Source organism: Panthera tigris, chromosome A2 (genome assembly GCF_018350195.1).
Source record: "Panthera tigris isolate Pti1 chromosome A2, P.tigris_Pti1_mat1.1, whole genome shotgun sequence".
Classification (NCBI taxonomy): domain Eukaryota; kingdom Metazoa; phylum Chordata; class Mammalia; order Carnivora; family Felidae; genus Panthera; species Panthera tigris.
The window spans coordinates 125,589,987-125,609,012 of record NC_056661.1 but is presented as its reverse complement, the minus strand read 5'-3'; the positions used below and the strand labels follow the sequence as shown (position 1 = coordinate 125,609,012).

The 19,026-nt window shown below is 42.4% G+C and overlaps 1 protein-coding gene across 3 annotated transcripts in view; it reads left to right on the top strand.

Annotated features, from left to right (window-relative positions):
* The window catches only part of AOAH (acyloxyacyl hydrolase), a 167,213-nt gene that overhangs the window by 138,422 nt on the left and 9,765 nt on the right, over positions 1-19,026 (top strand). For all 3 annotated transcript variants that reach the window (XM_007078576.3, XM_015535929.2, XM_007078575.3), the window contains exons 17-21: positions 3,829-4,001; positions 10,909-10,967; positions 11,056-11,115; positions 12,385-12,481; positions 17,791-17,867. In XM_007078576.3, coding sequence (XP_007078638.2) covers positions 3,829-4,001; positions 10,909-10,967; positions 11,056-11,115; positions 12,385-12,481; positions 17,791-17,867 — 466 coding nt within the window. The remainder of the gene's footprint in view (positions 1-3,828; positions 4,002-10,908; positions 10,968-11,055; positions 11,116-12,384; positions 12,482-17,790; positions 17,868-19,026) is intronic.

The following is a 19,026-nucleotide window of genomic DNA, read 5'->3' as shown; positions in this document are numbered from 1 at the left end:
TCAGTCTGTTAAGCATCTGATTTCTGCACAGGTCATGATCTCACAGTTTGTGGGTTTGAGCCCCACGTCAGGCTCTGTGCTGACAGCTCAGTACCCAGAGCCTGCTTCAGATTCTGTCTCCCTCTCTCTCTGCCCCTCCCCCTCCCCCCTCTCAAAAATAAACAAACATTAAGAAAAATTTTTTAAAAATCAGGTAATTTTGCTATGCACATCGAAGGGTTTGATTGACAATGCACATATCCATGTGCTGTACATGATGGAGCAAAGATGACTGGAGAATGTTCCATCAGCAACACCAAGGCTTCCATTTTGATTTCACTAAGTAATTAGTCATTTGGGTAATGCTTGGTTCAGTTATGGGGTGCTGGTGCAAAAGCACAAATTAGCTCAGATTCTTTGTTATCATCAGGGCTGTGTCTCTAGCCAAAAAATAATCATTAAATAGGGAGTTTGGGAGACTTTTCTCCATCTTAACTCATCTTGGCTTTATGTGAGTGGAGAGCCATAGCCCAGCATAATTGCTTCGTGCCAAAGTGCTAGTGTATCAGCAGGAAAAAAACAAAAAAACAAAAAACTGAGGTACCAAGGCAAAAGTTAATAAGCAGTATGTGGTACCCTCACTGGTGATTGAACATAGGGTATAGACACCCAGCTTGCTTCCCTTTCATCCTCACTGTCACATTCAACACACACAGTGAAATAAAACCAGTTACTCTGGGTGGGTCCTCCTGCATTGAGCAAACCCACAAGGCAGCCTAAATCCCCTTCACAAACGGAGATCCTTCTAGCACTTCTACACATATGCAAGTCAAGCCAAAACCCCTACCCAGCCTTCTGCGCTTGATAGGTAGGCAACCTATTGTCAAATCCTTATGAGAGCTTTATATGCAAATTAGGAAGATTTTTACTCATAAAGTAGTATATTTTTTCCCAAGGTAAAAAAAACATGAATTTAGCAGTCTGTTCTATATGCTAGGGTAAAATAGGACAACGTTTTCTTTCCTTCTTTCTTCTTTCTTTCTTTTCTTTTCTTTTTCTTTTATTTGGCGGGGGAGAGGGGGTCTAAGAAACCTGTTATGTAGTGTAGAAGCATGTATATAATCCACAACTAACACCCTACCCACACGCCCTAAATCAGACTTTCTCTGCCTTTTCCTCTGTATGGGTATATATTGCTTGTCACAAATTAGCCAAAGTGAACCTCGCATCCAGGATCAACCTGTCCCTTCTGGATAGCAGCAATTTAGAAAGTGATTTTATTTGACTAAGTGAATTAGGTTGGGGGGGGGGGAATGACGTAAAATTACAATGCTTTCTGCCCCTCCCATTAAAATTTAGGTAGAGTCCAGTTTCCCCCCCTCACTTTAGAAAGAATAAAAATAATATGAGAATCTGTTTTATTGTTGTTATTTTTCTGATTACAAAATAACATCTGTTATGAAAAGTTCAAATAATACAGGGCACAGGAAGTGAATTTCCCCAACATCACTGCCTACCAACCACCCTCACCACCTTGCTCCAAGCTAACCAATGGAAACAGTTTAACGTATTTGCATCCAGATTTTGTCTATGCAAATTCTAATTTACAGACTGATTAATGCTCATTGAAATGAAATAATATTATGCTTACTACTCTATAATTTGTTCTTTTCAATCAACAATACTTTTCCATGCTAACACCTACAGATTACTTCATTATTTAAAAAAAATTTTATTTTATTGAGGTGAAATTTACATAATATAAAATTAACCTTTTTAAAGTGAACAATTCTGGGGGTTGTGGGAGTGGGGATGGGCTAAATTGGTAAGGGGCATTAAGTAATCTACTCCTGAAATCATTGTTGCACTATATGCTAATTTGGATGCAAATTTTAAAAAATTAAATTAAAGTGAACAATTCCGTGGCATTTAGTAATTCAAAGTGTTGTGTAACCATCACCTGTATCTAGTTACTTCATTATTTTTACTGGCTGTATCCCATTCTACTTCATGAGTGTACTATAATTTATGTAGCCAGGCTTTTTAGCATTTTCTAACTTTACACTATTTCACACAATGTTGCAATACTTATATGTACATCTTTGCACATTTGCGGAAATGTTACTATAAATTTCAAGGTCAAAAGTTAAGCCAACTTGAAATGTTGGTACATTTCCAATGTCATTTAGAAGCTCCCTTAAAACTGATAACAGTGGAAGGGTGCCAGGCTGGCTCTGTAGGTAGAACTTGTGATTCTTGATCTCAGGAGGTTGTAAGTACAAGCCCCACTTTGGGTGGAGAGACTACTTAAAACCTTAAAAAAGAAAAAAAAAGTTTTTAAAGTGGATCTACCCAGGGCTTCTTTCTGTCCCTTCCTTCCATGTCACTCATGCCTTGAGTCCAGCCTGTGAGTAATAGACTTCCTTTGCCTGGTTTGGAATCTGTGTTAAGTTCCCAAGGGATGCCATAACAAAATACCACAAACTCCGTGACTTCAAACAACTCTCACAGTTCTAGGGACTAGAAGTCCAAAATCAAGGTCTCAGAAGGGTCATGCTCTTTCTGAAGGGTCTAAGGGAAAATCCTTCCTTGTGTTTTGTGGCAACATAATTCCAGTTTCTGCTTCCAGCTTCACATGGCCTTCTTCCCTGTGTGTCTGTGTAACACCTTCTCTTCTTTTTTTTTTTTTTTTAAAAATTTTTTTTTCAACGTTTTTTATTTATTTTTTTGGGACAGAGAGAGACAGAGCATGAACGGGGGAGGGGCAGAGAGAGAGGGAGACACAGAATCGGAAACAGGCTCCAGGCTCCGAGCCATCAGCCCAGAGCCTGACGCGGGGCTCGAACTCACGGACCGCGAGATCGTGACCTGGCTGAAGTCGGACGCTTAACCGACTGCGCCACCCAGGCGCCCCTACACCTTCTCTTCTTGTAAAGACACTTGTCTTTGGATTGAGGGCCCATTCTAACCCAGTTTGACATCATCTTAATATCTGCAAAAACCTTATTTCCAAATAAGATCACATTCTGAGGGACACCACTCAAACCACTATAAGATCATTATGTAACTTTGGAATTTTAAGGGCTCAAAATAGAAAACAACTTATTATTCCATTTAGGTTAACAAAAGGCAGTTTTAACCCTAAAGAGTAGATGAAAATCTTAGAGAATTCTATAATCTACTCCCAGGATAATGCAAGTTAGTACCTTAATTCAAACTTGATATATTCCTAAATGTGTGTATGTTCACATTCAATGTAGAAAGGAAGGATGTTGTGTGGATACATAATGTCATTTTGTTTCTCAGAGAGGTTGTATTTTCCAAACTGTGATATATGTGAAGAGTTTAAAGACGAAGTTACAGAATTCAAAGGGTCAAACAAATAATAATACCAGACTCCTATGATTCCATTAACTGTGTATATCAGTCAGGATAGGTAAGCTCATGCTTCAGGAACAAACAGCCTCAAATCCTAGTCGCGTAAAGCAAAAAACATTTACTCATACTCCACTGTCCACCAGGGGTCACCATGGGGCTCTATTCTAGGACTCAGATTAGTGAAGCAGCTGCTATATGGAACATAGTGCAGACTCATGGCAAAGAGCATTTTAGTGGCTCTCATATCACCAACTGTGACGTATGACACTTCTGCTCACAGTCTGATAGGCTAAACCAGTCACATGGCCCACCCAACCACAAGAGAGTCAGGAAGCCCAAAGTATTTTGCAAATAGCACCAATAGCTACTACATTGTATGTATGGGGCATGGGAAGGAGGCCAGGGGGGATCATGTATGTGTACACATTTATCCTTATCTACTAAAATATTTTCTGTTTCTTTCACCAACAGGAAAGCTGACCCAGTCCCAGAAATGACTACTCCTAAGAAATTATACTCCAGTGTCATGAAGACTCTGAAGTATCTAAATTCCCACCTGCCAAATGGCAGCCATGTTATTTTATACGGCTTACCAAATGGAACGTTTCTCTGGGATAATTTGCACAACAGATATTATCCTCTCGGTATTAGTTTGAAGATACTTTTACTAATTGTACTAACTAACAATGTTAGTTATATATAGTTAGTTTACTAACTAACAATGTTAGCTATACATAGTTCAAATATATGTGGTCCGAACCATATAGGAATACACCTAAAATGCCACCACAGTGCACAGGTCAGAACAGGTAAGGACAAGAGCCCTGAGGTGTGGATATAAAAGGTCAGTATCTAAAGGTGAGCAGAACCGGATCCAAAGACAGAAAGGGCAGAAATCTTTAATGTAGAATTAGGACAAATTGAAAGGTAAGAGTTTAAGTCAAGAAACTCCTTTAACAAAAAGTGAAATCTAGAATGAGCGGATAAAGCTCTTGTGGAAGAGAAGGATTTCTCCAAATCTCAATGGTGAGTGCCCCCTGGTGGCCAGAATTCTAACAAATTCTGTGGACTCTGGTGGACAGTTAAAATTCTACGCAACACATCTTCCAGCGGCCTTGCTTCCTGCTCCCACACTCACTCGGAATCCTTGGCTCTAAAACGCTTTAAAGATCTCCAGAAACTTCCAATAGCATCTCTAGCGCCCATACGCTTTATACACAGTGTAAAAGTAGTAGTAATTCACATCAGGAAGGGCTGACATGCTGATCCTTAAAACAATCCTGTAAGATGTTTTCATTAATTCCATTTTATAGATGAAAAACCTAAGGCTCAGAGAGGCAGGCACCTTGCCAAATGTTGCATAGCTTATTGTATATGTAACGTGGGTATAGCAGGGCTCTCTCGGTGTTTGGGGGGAGAAAGTCCTTTCAAGAAATATTTATTATATGCCAGGCACTGTTCTGGGCACTGCATAACTAACAGTGAACACAGTAATCAAAACCAATAGGCTTATATTCCAGTGGGAGCATGTCAGAGGATGATAAGTGTTATTAGAGAAAATTAAGTAGGGAAGGGGGATGGGAAGTGCTGGCCTCAGTCCTCTCTGACAGGCACCTACAACAAGGGGCCTGTGTACCCTCCCCTCAGCCCCACGTCAACAACACCTGTGCCAATCTCTCATTAAAAGGTCTGCCCCTTCCCTGGTATTGCCATAGCCTCCTCTTTAGACCAACTCCTACTAAAGTGTTCTGGAGGTCCAAGCAGTTTCTAATGAGTCAGACGAGCAATTTAAAGGGAAAAACCTGAAACTCCTTCCTCAGTGCCCACCTTAGAGGGTGGAGGTGGAGAGCTTTCCCTTGTATTAATAACTTCTCTGTATCTTTCCAGTATCTTCTCCTCCTCCTCCTCCTGTAGTCCTTGCTTAAGCCAACCCCTCACAACCACCTCCCTCAGAAAGTTCCACCCCTCCTCACACACAAAATGAGCAGTTTCCCTCTAACCACTTGTCAAAGGAGTCTGGTCCCGTCACCAGGGGGACAACAATAAATACCCATTTTCTAGGATTCCCACCAATAAGACTGAAGTCATTTTGCTCTTCAATTATCAAGTGTGCCCCAAATGTCATTTTCATCCAAGAAAAACACTGTCCAGGCTCCAACGAGGAAAACATATTCCTTCTGTTCCCACAGCTTTCATGCTGACCCTTAGAGATAGTAACATGTTTACACAGAGAGCTTAACTCCATTCTGGACTGCCTTGAACATGCCAAGGACAACTATTTGGGCTGAGAATGTCTCTTTGAGTCATTGGGGTTGAAAATTTCAGTTCCCTTAACAGATGTTTTCAGATTCCTAGATTTCTCCCATACTAAGAAATGCCTGGGGAAGAAGAGTTGAGGGCAGGGGAGATGTGCTTCCAATTTACTCTATCACATCAACGGTGACTTGACTTTGGGTTTTCTGACTTCAAATTCCATTTTCTTCCCATGAACTCCGGTTAGACAACTCCATAAATTCTCTCATATATGACACATAATTCACTTCACTCAACCACAGTATGCAATAATGACACCATGCAATTTGGAAGGGAACAAGGGAAGGAAAGAAGTTGACTTGGGGGACTTATCAATCACTTTGGTGGAGTCCCTAGGCCAGTGGTTCTCATCCAGGGACAACCTACCCATCCTACTCATTATCACAACTGGAGAGGGGACGCTACTAACATCTAAAGAGTAGAATCCAGGGATGTTCCCAAACATGCTACAATGCACAGGAAAACCACCCACAACTAAAAATGTCAATAGTGCCAAGGTTGAGAAACCCTGTTTTATTTAGGTTTTGCCCTGTTCTCAAATGGCCTTTCTCTAGCCACTAATCAGGCACTAGCATTTCACAGTACAAAAGAGGAAGAAGGAAAAGGTAGAACAAATTTGTTATATATAAACAACCCTGGTTTTGGAAAAAAAAAATCCAATTAGGAAGAAAGTTGAAACCCTCTAAAATTTGTTTAATGTTTTTAAGTTATTATTCATATCTTAAATTATCCCTGCTGCCTGGTTGCCATGGGAAATAAATTATAAATTCCTCAACGAAGCATCAGTGTCCTTCCTAGACAGCCCAGGAAAGTAGGTGGGATTTACCCAGCTTCCCCATTTCTCCTTGAGCTGGCACATAACTCACATAAGATGAGAGGCTTGAGGGGAGGGCTATCACCCTATGTCCCAGTTCTGCCTGGCTTCAAATCTAATCTTTGGACCTTTACTCCCACCAGACATGTGCCAGCAATAAAGCAGGTTAATTCTGGGCCAGCCTCAGGGTTTGGCTGCTCTGCCTAGGTTAGGGTCGGTCTCATCTTAGTCAATAGTCAAATGCCAAGTCTGATTCCCAGGGCACAGTGCTAAGGATTGTGTAGGCGAATAAACAGGGTGTTCCATTTACTTCTGTCTTTGAGCCTAGAAACACGATGAGGATACTCTCTAGACTTGACTGTAGCCACCCATTAAGGATCAAGAAAGAGGTCAGGGGGTGCACGGGTGGCTCAGTCGGATAAGTCTCTGACTTCGGCTCAGGTCGTGATCTCACAGTTCATGATTTCAAACCCTACATCTGGCTGCCTGCTGTCAGGAAGCAGAAGGGGTCAAGGAGAACCCCTGGGTCAGTGATACATTCTCTGCTGCCTCAGTAGGACAGGTAGGAACTCAGCCTGACCATTCACCTAGGAAAAGTTTCAATGCTACATCAGATTGGCAGGTAATGGAGGCCTGGGGCAAGAATAGATTCCTAGCTCACTCCTGCCAAGGAGAAGGGGATAATAAATCCCTCTTAGCATCTTTTAGCCCTATTTGAGTCACTACCCAGTCAATGCCTCAATGCCAACGTCTGTGACAGCCCCACAATCCTTACCAGCAATTAAAATTCCTAGCAAGATGCATAGGCTTTTTGAAGAATCACCAGAAAGTAAATCTCACACATTAGGATTCTACTTACATAGATCTTTTCAAGCTTGACCAGGGATAAGTCCTCTCGGGCACAGTCTATGAGAAAGGCAATCTTTCCATAAATATGTTGGAGATACCTATTATGCACTTTGGAGGTAAAGACGATACTAAAATGGAGCCCTTGTCCTCAAAAGAGAGAGAAAAGAAAACTCCTTTGGGGAAAATACAATATAGATCCTGACAGTGAAATCACCTTGTGTCAATGACACTGGTACAAGTCATAGGCTGGGAGCTACCTGAAGGATTAGACTATATAATCAAAAAGTTCAGGATTTCTGGCTACAAATAAGCCTGCAAGTAGGCCTTCCTTCAAAGACCTCTGCCACAAAACATCAACAACAGCTTAATTTTGTCCCAATTATTCTTAAACTTGAAGCCTAATATATTCTAAAATACCTTGTAGTATGCCTCTTATTTTATTACTGGCTTACTCCCTGTCTGATTTCATGTGGTTTTACTAAGGTTTTATACATTCAGATGGTACTTCATGGAGGTGTAGCTGATCTTTGTTGGTATGGTGCCTAAAATTTAAATTACGGTCCCAGCATTGAGTAAATGCCAAAGACTCTGCCCTAAAGAACTGACAAATGACTGAGACACAAGCTGCTACTCTAGGCAGTAGGGGTAAAACATGCCCTTTAATCTTTGGATGCCAGTCCACAGGCTCCCCACCCCTTACACACACACACACACACACACACACACACACAAACACACTGGTAGTTCCTCAGCCCTGATAACTCTAGTCCTCTTGCCCCTGTCCTGGCATTCCTGACCAGCTTTCTTCACCAGATTCACTTTCTAAACAGGATGTTGCAGACACTGCCTCTTTATAGGTATGACACGTAGGTAGGATCACTCTTTATATGAGGCTCCTCAATCTACAAAAATACCATTAAAATTACAGAGATAAAAACTAATACCTAAAAAGAAAGAGTGAACTAACAGCACCAATAAGTGGAGAAAAGAACTACTTCGCCCCTTCCCTTTCTTTAAACCATAAGCCTATCACAAGCACTCCCAACTGACCTTCCACATGGCCAGCCCAGAGTCACCCTACCTTCCACAGCAGAAATCCCAGAGAGAAGGGAAACCAACTCATTACATCTTTCCCAGTTACCTCCCCCAAGTACAGCTAGAATGCCTTTATCCCATTCAACAGACCCACCTACTCACCTAAGGATTTTTCCTATATTGACTTGTCTAATTAAAATTAGTGCCAGAAAAGCAAGAAAATGGGGGGGGGGGGGCAGGGGGACAGGGATTGGGAAAAGGCCTAGAAAGACACACCTTGTGGTCTCATGCTCAGGTGTGCTGGGACCTCAGCAGTAGGACAGCAGGGAGGGAAGAGTAAGCCAGGATGGAACAAGGCTATGTCAAGACTTAACCCCTCGAGGAGAGTCAGCAGATGAGTTCCCAATATCCAGGAGAAGGACAATCTCTGGACCCTCTGGATAGCAGAGTAATCCAGGTGGGAAAGGGGAAGGTGCAAGAGCTTTACTTATAGTCAGGCCTTAGGTGCCATCACCCCCAGGTTAAAAAGGCTTCAGCCATTGGACAAGGGAAAGAGAGAGAGGCCACTTCTCAGGGAGAGGGGACTCATCAGGGCCAAGCAGGTTGACAGGGCCCCAGCTAAGCTACCTAAGGTTTATTACAAAGCCCCAGCCCAACAACAACAACAACAAAAAACAAGATGGCAGAGGGAAGGCTGCAGAGGTAGTACTACTACTCAGAGGTAGTACCAGCAGGGGGCAAGAGCCAAGTCACTGGGACACAGAGGACAGAGGATGGGGAGTGGAGATTGGAGGTGTCAGTCGCTGCAGCTGTCTAGGCTAAGACAGATGGGAACACATACAGAAAGGCAAATGACACTTTTTTTCTTTTAAGTTTTTTTATTGTGAGAATGAGAGTGTGTGAGAGTGTGGGGGAGGGGAGGGAGAGAATCTCCAGCAGGCTCTGCAGTGACAGAGGGCTCAACCTCATAAACCCTGAGATCATGACCTGAGCCAGAATCAAGAGCCGGAAGCTTAAGCAACTGAGCCACCCAGGCGCCCCCACAAAGACAAATTACAACACACACACACACACACACACACACAATAGAGGAAAAGAAGCCTCAGTGGTAGAAAGCAGGATCTTGGAGAAAGACAGGAGCTCAGGGCTCCATGTTGAGCAGAAAATGAAAGCAAAGACAGAAGCCAGTGGCTTGGGATTTATCTAAAATATGAAGATGCAGGAACCTTTGGAGAAGAGAGGAGGCCTGGCGTGTCATTGTGACTTTAATGGTGGTAATAAGCCTGTGGTTTTCCAGTCTTGGATTCACTCACCCACACAGAGAGAATATATTTTTCCTCTATGACAAGAAAATTGAATCTATCTTTCAGTCTAACCGATCTGAGGTATAAGTGAAAAATAAGACTGTGTTCCGTCACCTTCAATCTTTCTCTTCACTCCGAGATAGGTCCTATTATTTTCCTTTATTTTTTCAAGCGGGAGAGAAGTGTTAATGGATGAGACATCAGTTATTCAGCCCTGAGATCTGGGAGGGCCTGGGTTTTGTGTCTCAGCCCCAGCATGAAAGCCTGGGTGGATAGGCTGGGAGGTGGGGGTGGGGAGAGAGGGGCGGTGTGTGGGGAGAGAGAAGAAATAACCCCCACAGATTCTGGGTCTGTAATTGATGTTTGGAAAGACTCTGGATGAACTCACATATAGCACTTAACACTTTCATTCTTTTTTTTTAAGTTTTATTTTATTTCTTTCAGTAATGTCTACACCCAATGTGGGGCTCGAACTCACAACCCTGAGGTCAAGAACTGCATACTCTTCTCACTGAGTTAGCCAGGCGCCCCCATCTTTATTCTTATGTACCTCTTTAACCTGCACCAAAAAATAAATGTAGGGTATATCTACTAATTAGGGCTCAAATAAGATATGCACTGGGCTGTGAAGGGATATGATGTACTGTCCTTTCCCATCCAATGGCCACCCAAGCTCTTTTGTAGGCTTTCAGTCTACTAAACTGCAGGACAGTGCATGGTCAGAACTTAAGACACACAGAATGTCCTGGCAGGTCCTTAGCATGGGATAATTGGGCAGATAATTGGGTTACATAAAGTTGAAAAGAAGGGTTTGATCAACTACCATCTTGAATGCTCCCTGTGCCCCAGGGGAACTTAACATCTCATATCATTGCCAGGAGAAAGCCACCACTCCACAAGTCCTTTGTCAGTGGCGTTTCAGTCTGTATGGTATCTTTGTATCCTTCTACCTAGGTTCCAAATAAGGTCAGGCCTTTCAGGGCCTGCCCTAGTCACTCCAGAAGATCGAGATGGGAGTAAAGTCCCTAGGGCCACTCCCCAGCTCAGTCTGAATTTGTAGGGCGCTCAGAAAGAAAGAATGCACAAGTGTTCTTCAAGAGCAATGCTGAATGAAAAATCGGGGGAGGTCCCTGGCAGTGCTGCCCTTCTGCAGGAGAGACATGGTCACCCACAAGTGTGTTTCATTGGCTGCTAGATTTGAATATGTACAACACACCTGACCTCTCTGTCTTCCAGGTCAGCTGAATAAGGATGTGACCTATGCACATTTCTACTCTTTCCTGAACTGTCTCCAGGTGAGCCCACACTGACCTGTTCCAAGGCCACATTCCCTGTTACAGGCCTTGTTCCTCTGTCATCAAAGTGGTGTTTTCTTACTCTCAGGTCAGCCCCTGCCACAGCTGGATGTCCTCCAACAAGACACTCCGGAATCTCACTTCAGAGGTAGGACTGTAGTAGGTCCTTTGATGCCATCTTTGATTATTCCTTCCTGGTGCTTACTGCAGCATTTCTGCTGGGAATGGGATTTGGGCAAGGCAATGGCCTCCAAACTGATGAATAAAAATGTCAACTTCTAGGGTTCTTGAGAAGTCGAGAGAATGTGGGGTGCCCTGTCTCTCTCTTTCTGCCTTGCTCTGGGTTTTTGGCTCTTGCTGTGTCTCTCGGTCACTGTCTCTGTGTGTGCCTGCCTCTCTTGTGCATGCATGTACACACATACACCCCTTTTGAAGCTGGTCTTAGGCGTATTTGTAGAAATAGAGAGAAGTGAGCAAGGATAGGCCCATGTATGACTGGTGTTCTCCCAAGGTACACGAGGACCAGGTACTCGATAGCCTTCCTCTCTTCTCTGATGGAATACATGGTTCATACACTTCTTTCACTGATGGTGAATAATCTCTTTGTAAGAGATTTATTGATTTTTTTTTGCAAAAGAAGTATATTTCAATTAAAAAAACTTGGAGAATGTAAAAAAGCACAAAGAATATCAACACAAATTACCCCAAATCCCACCACCCAAAGTCAATATGTATGTATGTTTTTCCAATATTACCTTCATAGGTATTTTGGGGGTTTTGCCTACATAGTATCAGAATACACATATTGTTTTGTGCCTTCTAACATTAATAAGTTATTCTCCACATCATAATTTTATAATCATTTTAAAGTATACAATATATGAATATACCATGATTTATTTCTCACCTTAGTGTTGGACATAAAGGTTGTTTCCAATTTTCCAATATGAAAAATAGCATTGTGATGAACCTCTGTGTGTATATATTTTTTCTATTCCCTGTCTATTTCCTTCAGACAAATTCTTAGAAAAATTATTGGGTCAAAGTGTATGCCAGGTTTAAGGGTTTGATCCCTATTTCCAAATTGCTCTCTGGAAAGTTTAAACGAATTGACATTCTCAGTCACCTCTCCCGTGGCAATATTCTGTATTATCATGATTATTCATCTTTTCTTTGCCAATCCCGTGGGAAAGAAGTGGTATCTTATTACTTTAATTTTCACTGATTTATTCCTAATGAATCTTAACAGTTTTGTGTCTTCGTTAGCCACTTGTACATGACTAGACTGTAATGTGCAGAGCAACCCACTGCTGAGGGCTTGGAGTGAGGGTGATGATTATCAATTTCTTTGTTCTGCCTGAATTGTCTCACTGAAGTGTAGGCTTTACAGAATTCTCCCTGTTTCCTTTGTATTCAGAGAGCAAAACAACTCTCCAATACACTGAAAAATATTGCAACCAGCCAGAAATTTACGAACTTCGATCTTTTCTATGCAGATTTTGACTTCCAAGAAGGTAAGTTTTGCTGGAAGGAGGTGTTGGCACAAGACAGAAGTAGCAGCTACAGTTTAGAGCCTGACTGGGCAACGTGTTTGTAAGGCAACAGGCAGTAGGTTGGGTGGGGAGGCTCCTGTATGTTCTGACATACTAATAGCTCTGAGTATTAGAAAAAGGTGAAGTGTGAGACCCTCTCTGGGAGAGTGGAAGTTTACCATCACCTATTCATTTCAGCATCGTTTTAGAATTCCTGAAGCAACAGAGCCATGACCAGTGGGAAACAAATTTGGGCCAGGAGCCAGCAGATCAGTGGAATCACCTAACTCATTCTTGCCTGTTTACCAATGCCTTGCTTACCTAAAGATGAGTGTGGCAGGAAGGAGGGATAAGGTGGTGCCTCCCAGATGCACATGAAATTACCTACAGAGTCAATAGCAGTGCAGACTCCCAGACACCACACATGATGTAACTTATGAGAGTCTTTAAGGGAGGGACCTCAGATTTGCTTGTGGTAAAGTGGACAATCCATATCCCAGCTTTCTGGAAATAATATCACTGTTTCTTTCCTAGCATTCTGTCCAGACACTGGGGTCACTGATGGACGGCCATGCAAAAAATAGGCATGATTATCGGAGCTACTGATTTATCCTTTACATCTTGACTCTGAAAAATGGTTATTTATTGACTTTATTCCTCTCAGCCTCGTTTTCATTGCTAAGCACTTGTTATACAAGAGAAAAACCTCCTGTTGATTGACTGCCAGCTGAGATGATGCTAATGGAAAGCTTTACAGCGTATGCAAATGATGGAAGGTGTCTCACCCAGAGTTTATCATCTCCATCTCCCCACCACCAACAACCCCAGCCCCAGCATCTGGGATGAAGCAGATGGCCATCATGAATTATCAAATTTTACATTAGCTGACAAGTACTGCATTGCACACTCTAACACTTCAAGTCTGAACATCTTTTCAACAGGACTGATCTCCCTTAACTAGATTTCCTGCCCGGGTGATACATAATTCTCTCATGGGGAGAGACATTTTGATAAATAACCTCTCATTAAAATGCAGAGCTAAGGACTCATTAATGAATTCCTGGTGTAAACAAATGCACCACCAAGTGATCTTTGATGATCATCAACCTTGAATATAGATAAAGTTATTAAAAATATAATAATGTCTAACATTCACATGGGACTTTTCATTTTCCAAAGTAATCTCTAGCTCTGTCGTTTATTGTCTTTGGGAATGTAGGCAGTTCCCTGAACATGTCTAAACTCTCCTTTCCAGACCTGGAACTGGGGGTACCATATCTTCATAACAGATCTTTGTGATGATTATATGAAACAAATGTGTAATTCTCCTAAGTGCTGTGCCTGGTACACACATAGTCAGTGCCCAGGAAAGAGCACCGTTCCCTCACACCCTTGTACTCAATGTGGGGTTCAGAATGAGCAGCATCCACACCACCTGGGCTCTAGTTACAAATGCAGGGCTCCCAGGCCCCACTTTTAATTAGGACCTACCTCACTGGAATTTTGCCTTTTAACATAATCCACAGATGAACCATATGCATGTTAAAATTTAATAAATGGGGCTCTATAATACTACAAGATTAAGATTTAGTCATCCGATTTTTCCTAAGTCCTACTATGTACCGTGTAGGTGCTAGGGATACAGCTGTCAGAAAAACAAAACAGTCCTTATCTTCATGAAGGATACAGAGAGAAGAGCTTTACCCTTGACTTAGTACTACCAGCTTTCCACTGGTAACCTAACAGGCTTGAAGTTGAGGTTCATCAGCCCATTCTTGTCCTCACAGCAACAATAAATGCATCAAAGAAGCAAAACGTTCAGTTAAACCGAACTGAGCATTCTAAACCAAAATGGCAGTAGGTTATTACTGAGAAACCTCCTTGGCATTTGTCCTTGCTTGGCAACTCTCATCAACAGTTTCAGGAATTTCCTGAGAGGCACTTATGAAAAATAAATCTGAAGACCCAGTTTTGGTCGAGGGCCTTCTTTGGCTTCTCCGTGTGAAGTTAGCGGGCACAGTGGAGGGATGGTGCAGGCAGAGGAAATGGTGGCCTGGGATCTGCCCCCCAGTGAACATCTGATACAGCAGAGGGATCATCTACTCCCAGATGCATCCCCATGGTAACCGCCACACCTGGGCAGCTCACCGTCCCAGAAATCCTGTAGCTGCAATGTGCTATGATAGAGCCCAGGTATAACTGTGCCTCTAGCCCAGCTCAGACACAGAATGACTGTGTAACCAACCTTAAGTAAATTAAATAACCAGTCTGCTTTGTCTTCTTTTGTGTAAGGTAGCAAGAACTAAGCTGGGGAGGAGGGCTGCTATGTGAACACAGAGCCAACTCTGCTATGTACTGAGAACTCTGTTAGCCTCCCGCCACCACTGCCATCAGTGTATGCCAAGCACCTAGTATGTTCTTCTAAGGCTTATTATAGAAGGAGACTAAATGTTGGTTCTCTTCCAACATCCAACCCACCTCCTATCACCACTCATACCTGTGGATCACTTTGAGTTCCCTAGAGGAAGCTGTGGTAGAATGTATCTCATTGGCACTGCGGTCTTCTGTTACCAGACCCAAAAATTGCATAGCCACATATTAAACCGGCAGTCTTTTTTTTTTCAATATATGAAGTTTATTGTCAAATTGGTTTCCATACAACACCCAGTGCTCATCCCAAAAGGTGCCCTCCTCAATACCCATCACCCACCCTCCCCTCCCTCCCACCCCCCATCAACCCTCAGTTTGTTCTCAGTTATTTTTTTCAATATATGAAGTTTGTTGTCAAATTGGGTTCCATACAACACCCAGTGCTCATCCCAAAATAAACCGGCAGTCTTAATGGTCACAAGAAAATCTCCCCGCTCCTTTCAGTGCTGTATTTGAGCTGACTGTTGCATCACAAATATCCTCATTTTTTCATACAAAATTTACATGTCCACACCCTGTGGCAGAGCAAATTGCAACTGAGGGTCCCTGTCTCTTGAGGGCAGGCATGAGACCTATCTGTTCTCCACTCTGACAGCCTCAGTCCCACCGTGAAAGGCTATTGCTCATCTCCAAAGATTCTTTTTTGTCTCTTGCTGACTCATCCTCTCACTGGTTATAAGCTAAACAGAGGAAGCAATTTTTCCTTCCTTCAGGAAATGCCAGCTTGAGCAGGTGATGTCCTTTTTCTTTGTCTGTACCACACCTCCCAAACAGAGGAAGGAAAATGCTGCTTGGCCGACAAGGCCATTTTTACACTGACAGCTTAAATATACCACCTGCCCTCAGTTTCCAAGACAACTCAATTGGGTAAACTGGGTTCTTAGTTCTTCCCATGTGTATGTTTGTAAAACAAACAATGACTTCATGGTACTGACCAGAGCTCAGATTTCTTGTTTTAAATATCTACTGGTGTTACTGTTCATCAAGATGCTATCAAGTGTTTTGTGACTCTTCCTCATTGATTTCTATTGCATCTTTGAAAAACTGGTCATTAGCAGAGTTACTTTGACTTTGCAGATACAGAAAATACGTTATGCACCAAATCCTGAGAGATCATTCATGATCATTTAAGAAGCTTCATTTGGGTCTTCTGAACAAATAGCAATTTGTTTACCTATTTTTAATTATGGTCCCAAGTAGGAGGAAAACAGACCACCTTCCCATGCTGCCCCTGCTTGGACCTCCACCTCTAAAATCAGAGAAGAAATAAGACCACTGTCTGGTGTTGCATTTATTCTAAGAAAGCAAAATTTCTCCCTGAGATAAACAAATGTAAAAGGGTCACTCTAACACTGGGCACAACACAGGTAAAACCTTAGCCTCTTGCCTGTGAGTTATCGATTCTCCCTTTAAGTGTTATAAAACTGATGTCTGCAGATGTGCAATGACTGGTAACCCTTGCAGACACAATAATCATGTGAGAAAACAATGGTTTTCACTCTTAATAGTCTGATCGTAGCCTTGGTAACCTGTGGCATTTATTTTAACACTTACTGGATTATTCTATATGCTAAGCCAGTTCTTCTAAAGTTGGACTCCCTCGTAGTGGTGAGGGATGGGGACTTGTGCAGCAGCAGGAACATGTTTCCTGGAAGGAAGGAATATGTTGTCACTGACTCCCAATAAAATCCAGATGCAAAATATGAAGGAATGGCTCAAGGGTGGCCATTTTGCCAGGAAAGAAGACAACAGAAATAGGTGATCCTGTGTCTAGGGATTCAAACCACCAGCAGGAATTTTTCCCTGAGCTCTGAGAAGAGCAGCAGTATTTGCAGCCCCTCAGAGTACAGGGATTGGATAGCAAGCAGGGGTGGCACACTGTGATATTAGGACTAATTACAAAAGCAGCAATGTACTGATTCAGCTCTGGAACAAGCTTCACTTGCCCAGTCAAAGCTTCCAGTAGAATTTTCATTCCTTCCCTTGGGGTGAGATGAGGGGCATGGGGGAACGAAGAGAGCGCACATCCCTGCTCTTGAGTCTTTGTCAGGTGGAGGGGGAAGAACTGGAAAAATCTATGTCTTGCTCCCCTCTCTGGACAGCAAGGAAGTGAAGGTATTGGTGATGCTGGGAGCAGTACATTTCAAATATTTATTTCTGGAGGCTCTCTAGGGACTTGGAATTTCCTTGAGGAGTTCTTCCTGGCTGTGTAGTATTACACTGTAGAGTTAATGGTGCTGTTGCCTTGGAGCAACTGATATTCTTGATCTCTTACTCCTGTTGAAGGGCAGTTTTATTGCTTTTCATCACTTTGGGGCTCATAATATTTCCTTTGTTGCCATACTCACTCTAAATGTGATGTTGAGATAATTTTATGTAATTATATTTCTGGCAAACTATATGACTTTTAATGGTGATTGCTTGACATACACAGGCAGTATCTGGAAATGGCAGCCTACATAAAGAGATGTTAACAAATGTTTAATTTTCCCTCCTTTTCTTGCAATACTCACCCACTGAGAAATGAGGTGAATTTACATTGATGTTGAATATTTCAGAGCTCACCTTTTCTCACCACCCTCTTCACTGCACAAACCATCTTCACCTAATACCCTCACACATTTTCTTCCTGAGTTAAGAAAAAGAAGACCATACAATGGGAAGATCACTTCCATTCAGAAAGCCTCCAGACAGAGATAATAGCCCAGAGCAGCCACAATTGAGTAAGCATCACCCCAGGGGTGGTGGGCAGCTCTGACATTTTCCACTTGGTCCTTGCTCTCTAACATCGAAAGCTGGCAGTCACTTGGTCACTCATAGAAGCATGCAGTTAATCCTCTGGTTGTGTGTGTGCCCTGCAGTGACAGAGGAGTGGCAGAAGAGAGGCGGGGAGCCCTGGCAGCTCATTGAACCAGTGGATGGATTCCACCCCAATGAGGTAAGTGCAATCACACAGCAGTGGCTGAAGGCTATATCTTGGGTTACATTTAAAATATAGTTATGCATCTATGTTTATCATTATCCCATTTTGTTCCAGAAAAAATTTGAGGTAATGTAAACACATGTGTAAAATAGAAGATTCAGTAAAATAAAGTGAAAATCAGAGTAAAAAGCCAATAAGATAGAAATGATACCTGGCTTCCTCACTTAATGTCTACAGTTGATAAAATGTGTGCAGGGTGGTCCTGAGAAACTGCTGGTGAGAGCCTACAAAATCAGCTGTGTGGTCTAGGGACTGATGTAAAAAGAGGCATAAGTCATGGCCCCCATTAAAATAAATAAATACATACATACATACATACATACATAAATACATAAATAAATAAATAAATAAGTCACATACTCAAAAACAATCACAAGGATTCCTGGAAGAGAGACCTATGAGAAATTTCTTCTATGGATCTTTCCAGAAAGGACACTGAATGAGAGGAGAACAGTGTCCTTAGCAATATCCTGCAGTAAGAGCTGTGTCTTATCTAGGGTTCCAAGGTACAATTCTAGAAAGTAGTTCTACTCTGGCCTCTTCCCAGAGCAAGGGGAGCTGGAGGGACTCTGTCCCTTCCTACCCACATGCTCTCCTTTATCCGAACTTCAACAAGGGAAGCTCCACTTTTATCTGTTATACATACTAGACTTGCTCATGATGTATCTTCCTTTAAAAAACAAATGAATAAGTATGGGGGTAATTCTGTCACTTTTCAAATTTTGAAAGCTGGCAATCCTTTGCAACTGTAGTCTTTCTGGCCTAGCCTTTGGTGGGTACAGTGTGGCAATGACAAGGGTCTAAACCAGAGAAGCATCCTGGTGTGCTCTCGTCATGGCCCCTGTCTCGGTGGTCAGCTGGGGCACAGGGAGAGTTGACCATCCCCTCAGGAGCTTGAATGAAATGCACTGTAGGCTCCAGGGAGTACCTACAGACAGGGCTAAGAACTGCCTCATTGGGAAAAACAAAAAAGTGCCGCTCCACTGACAGATGAATATACAGTGGAGTCCCACAAATGCTGGGAAAATTTAAAGTAAGCATTTAAATACCCATCTCCCTGTTTTCAACAACCAAAAATAAATAAATAAATAAATAAATCTAAGTAATCCACCTC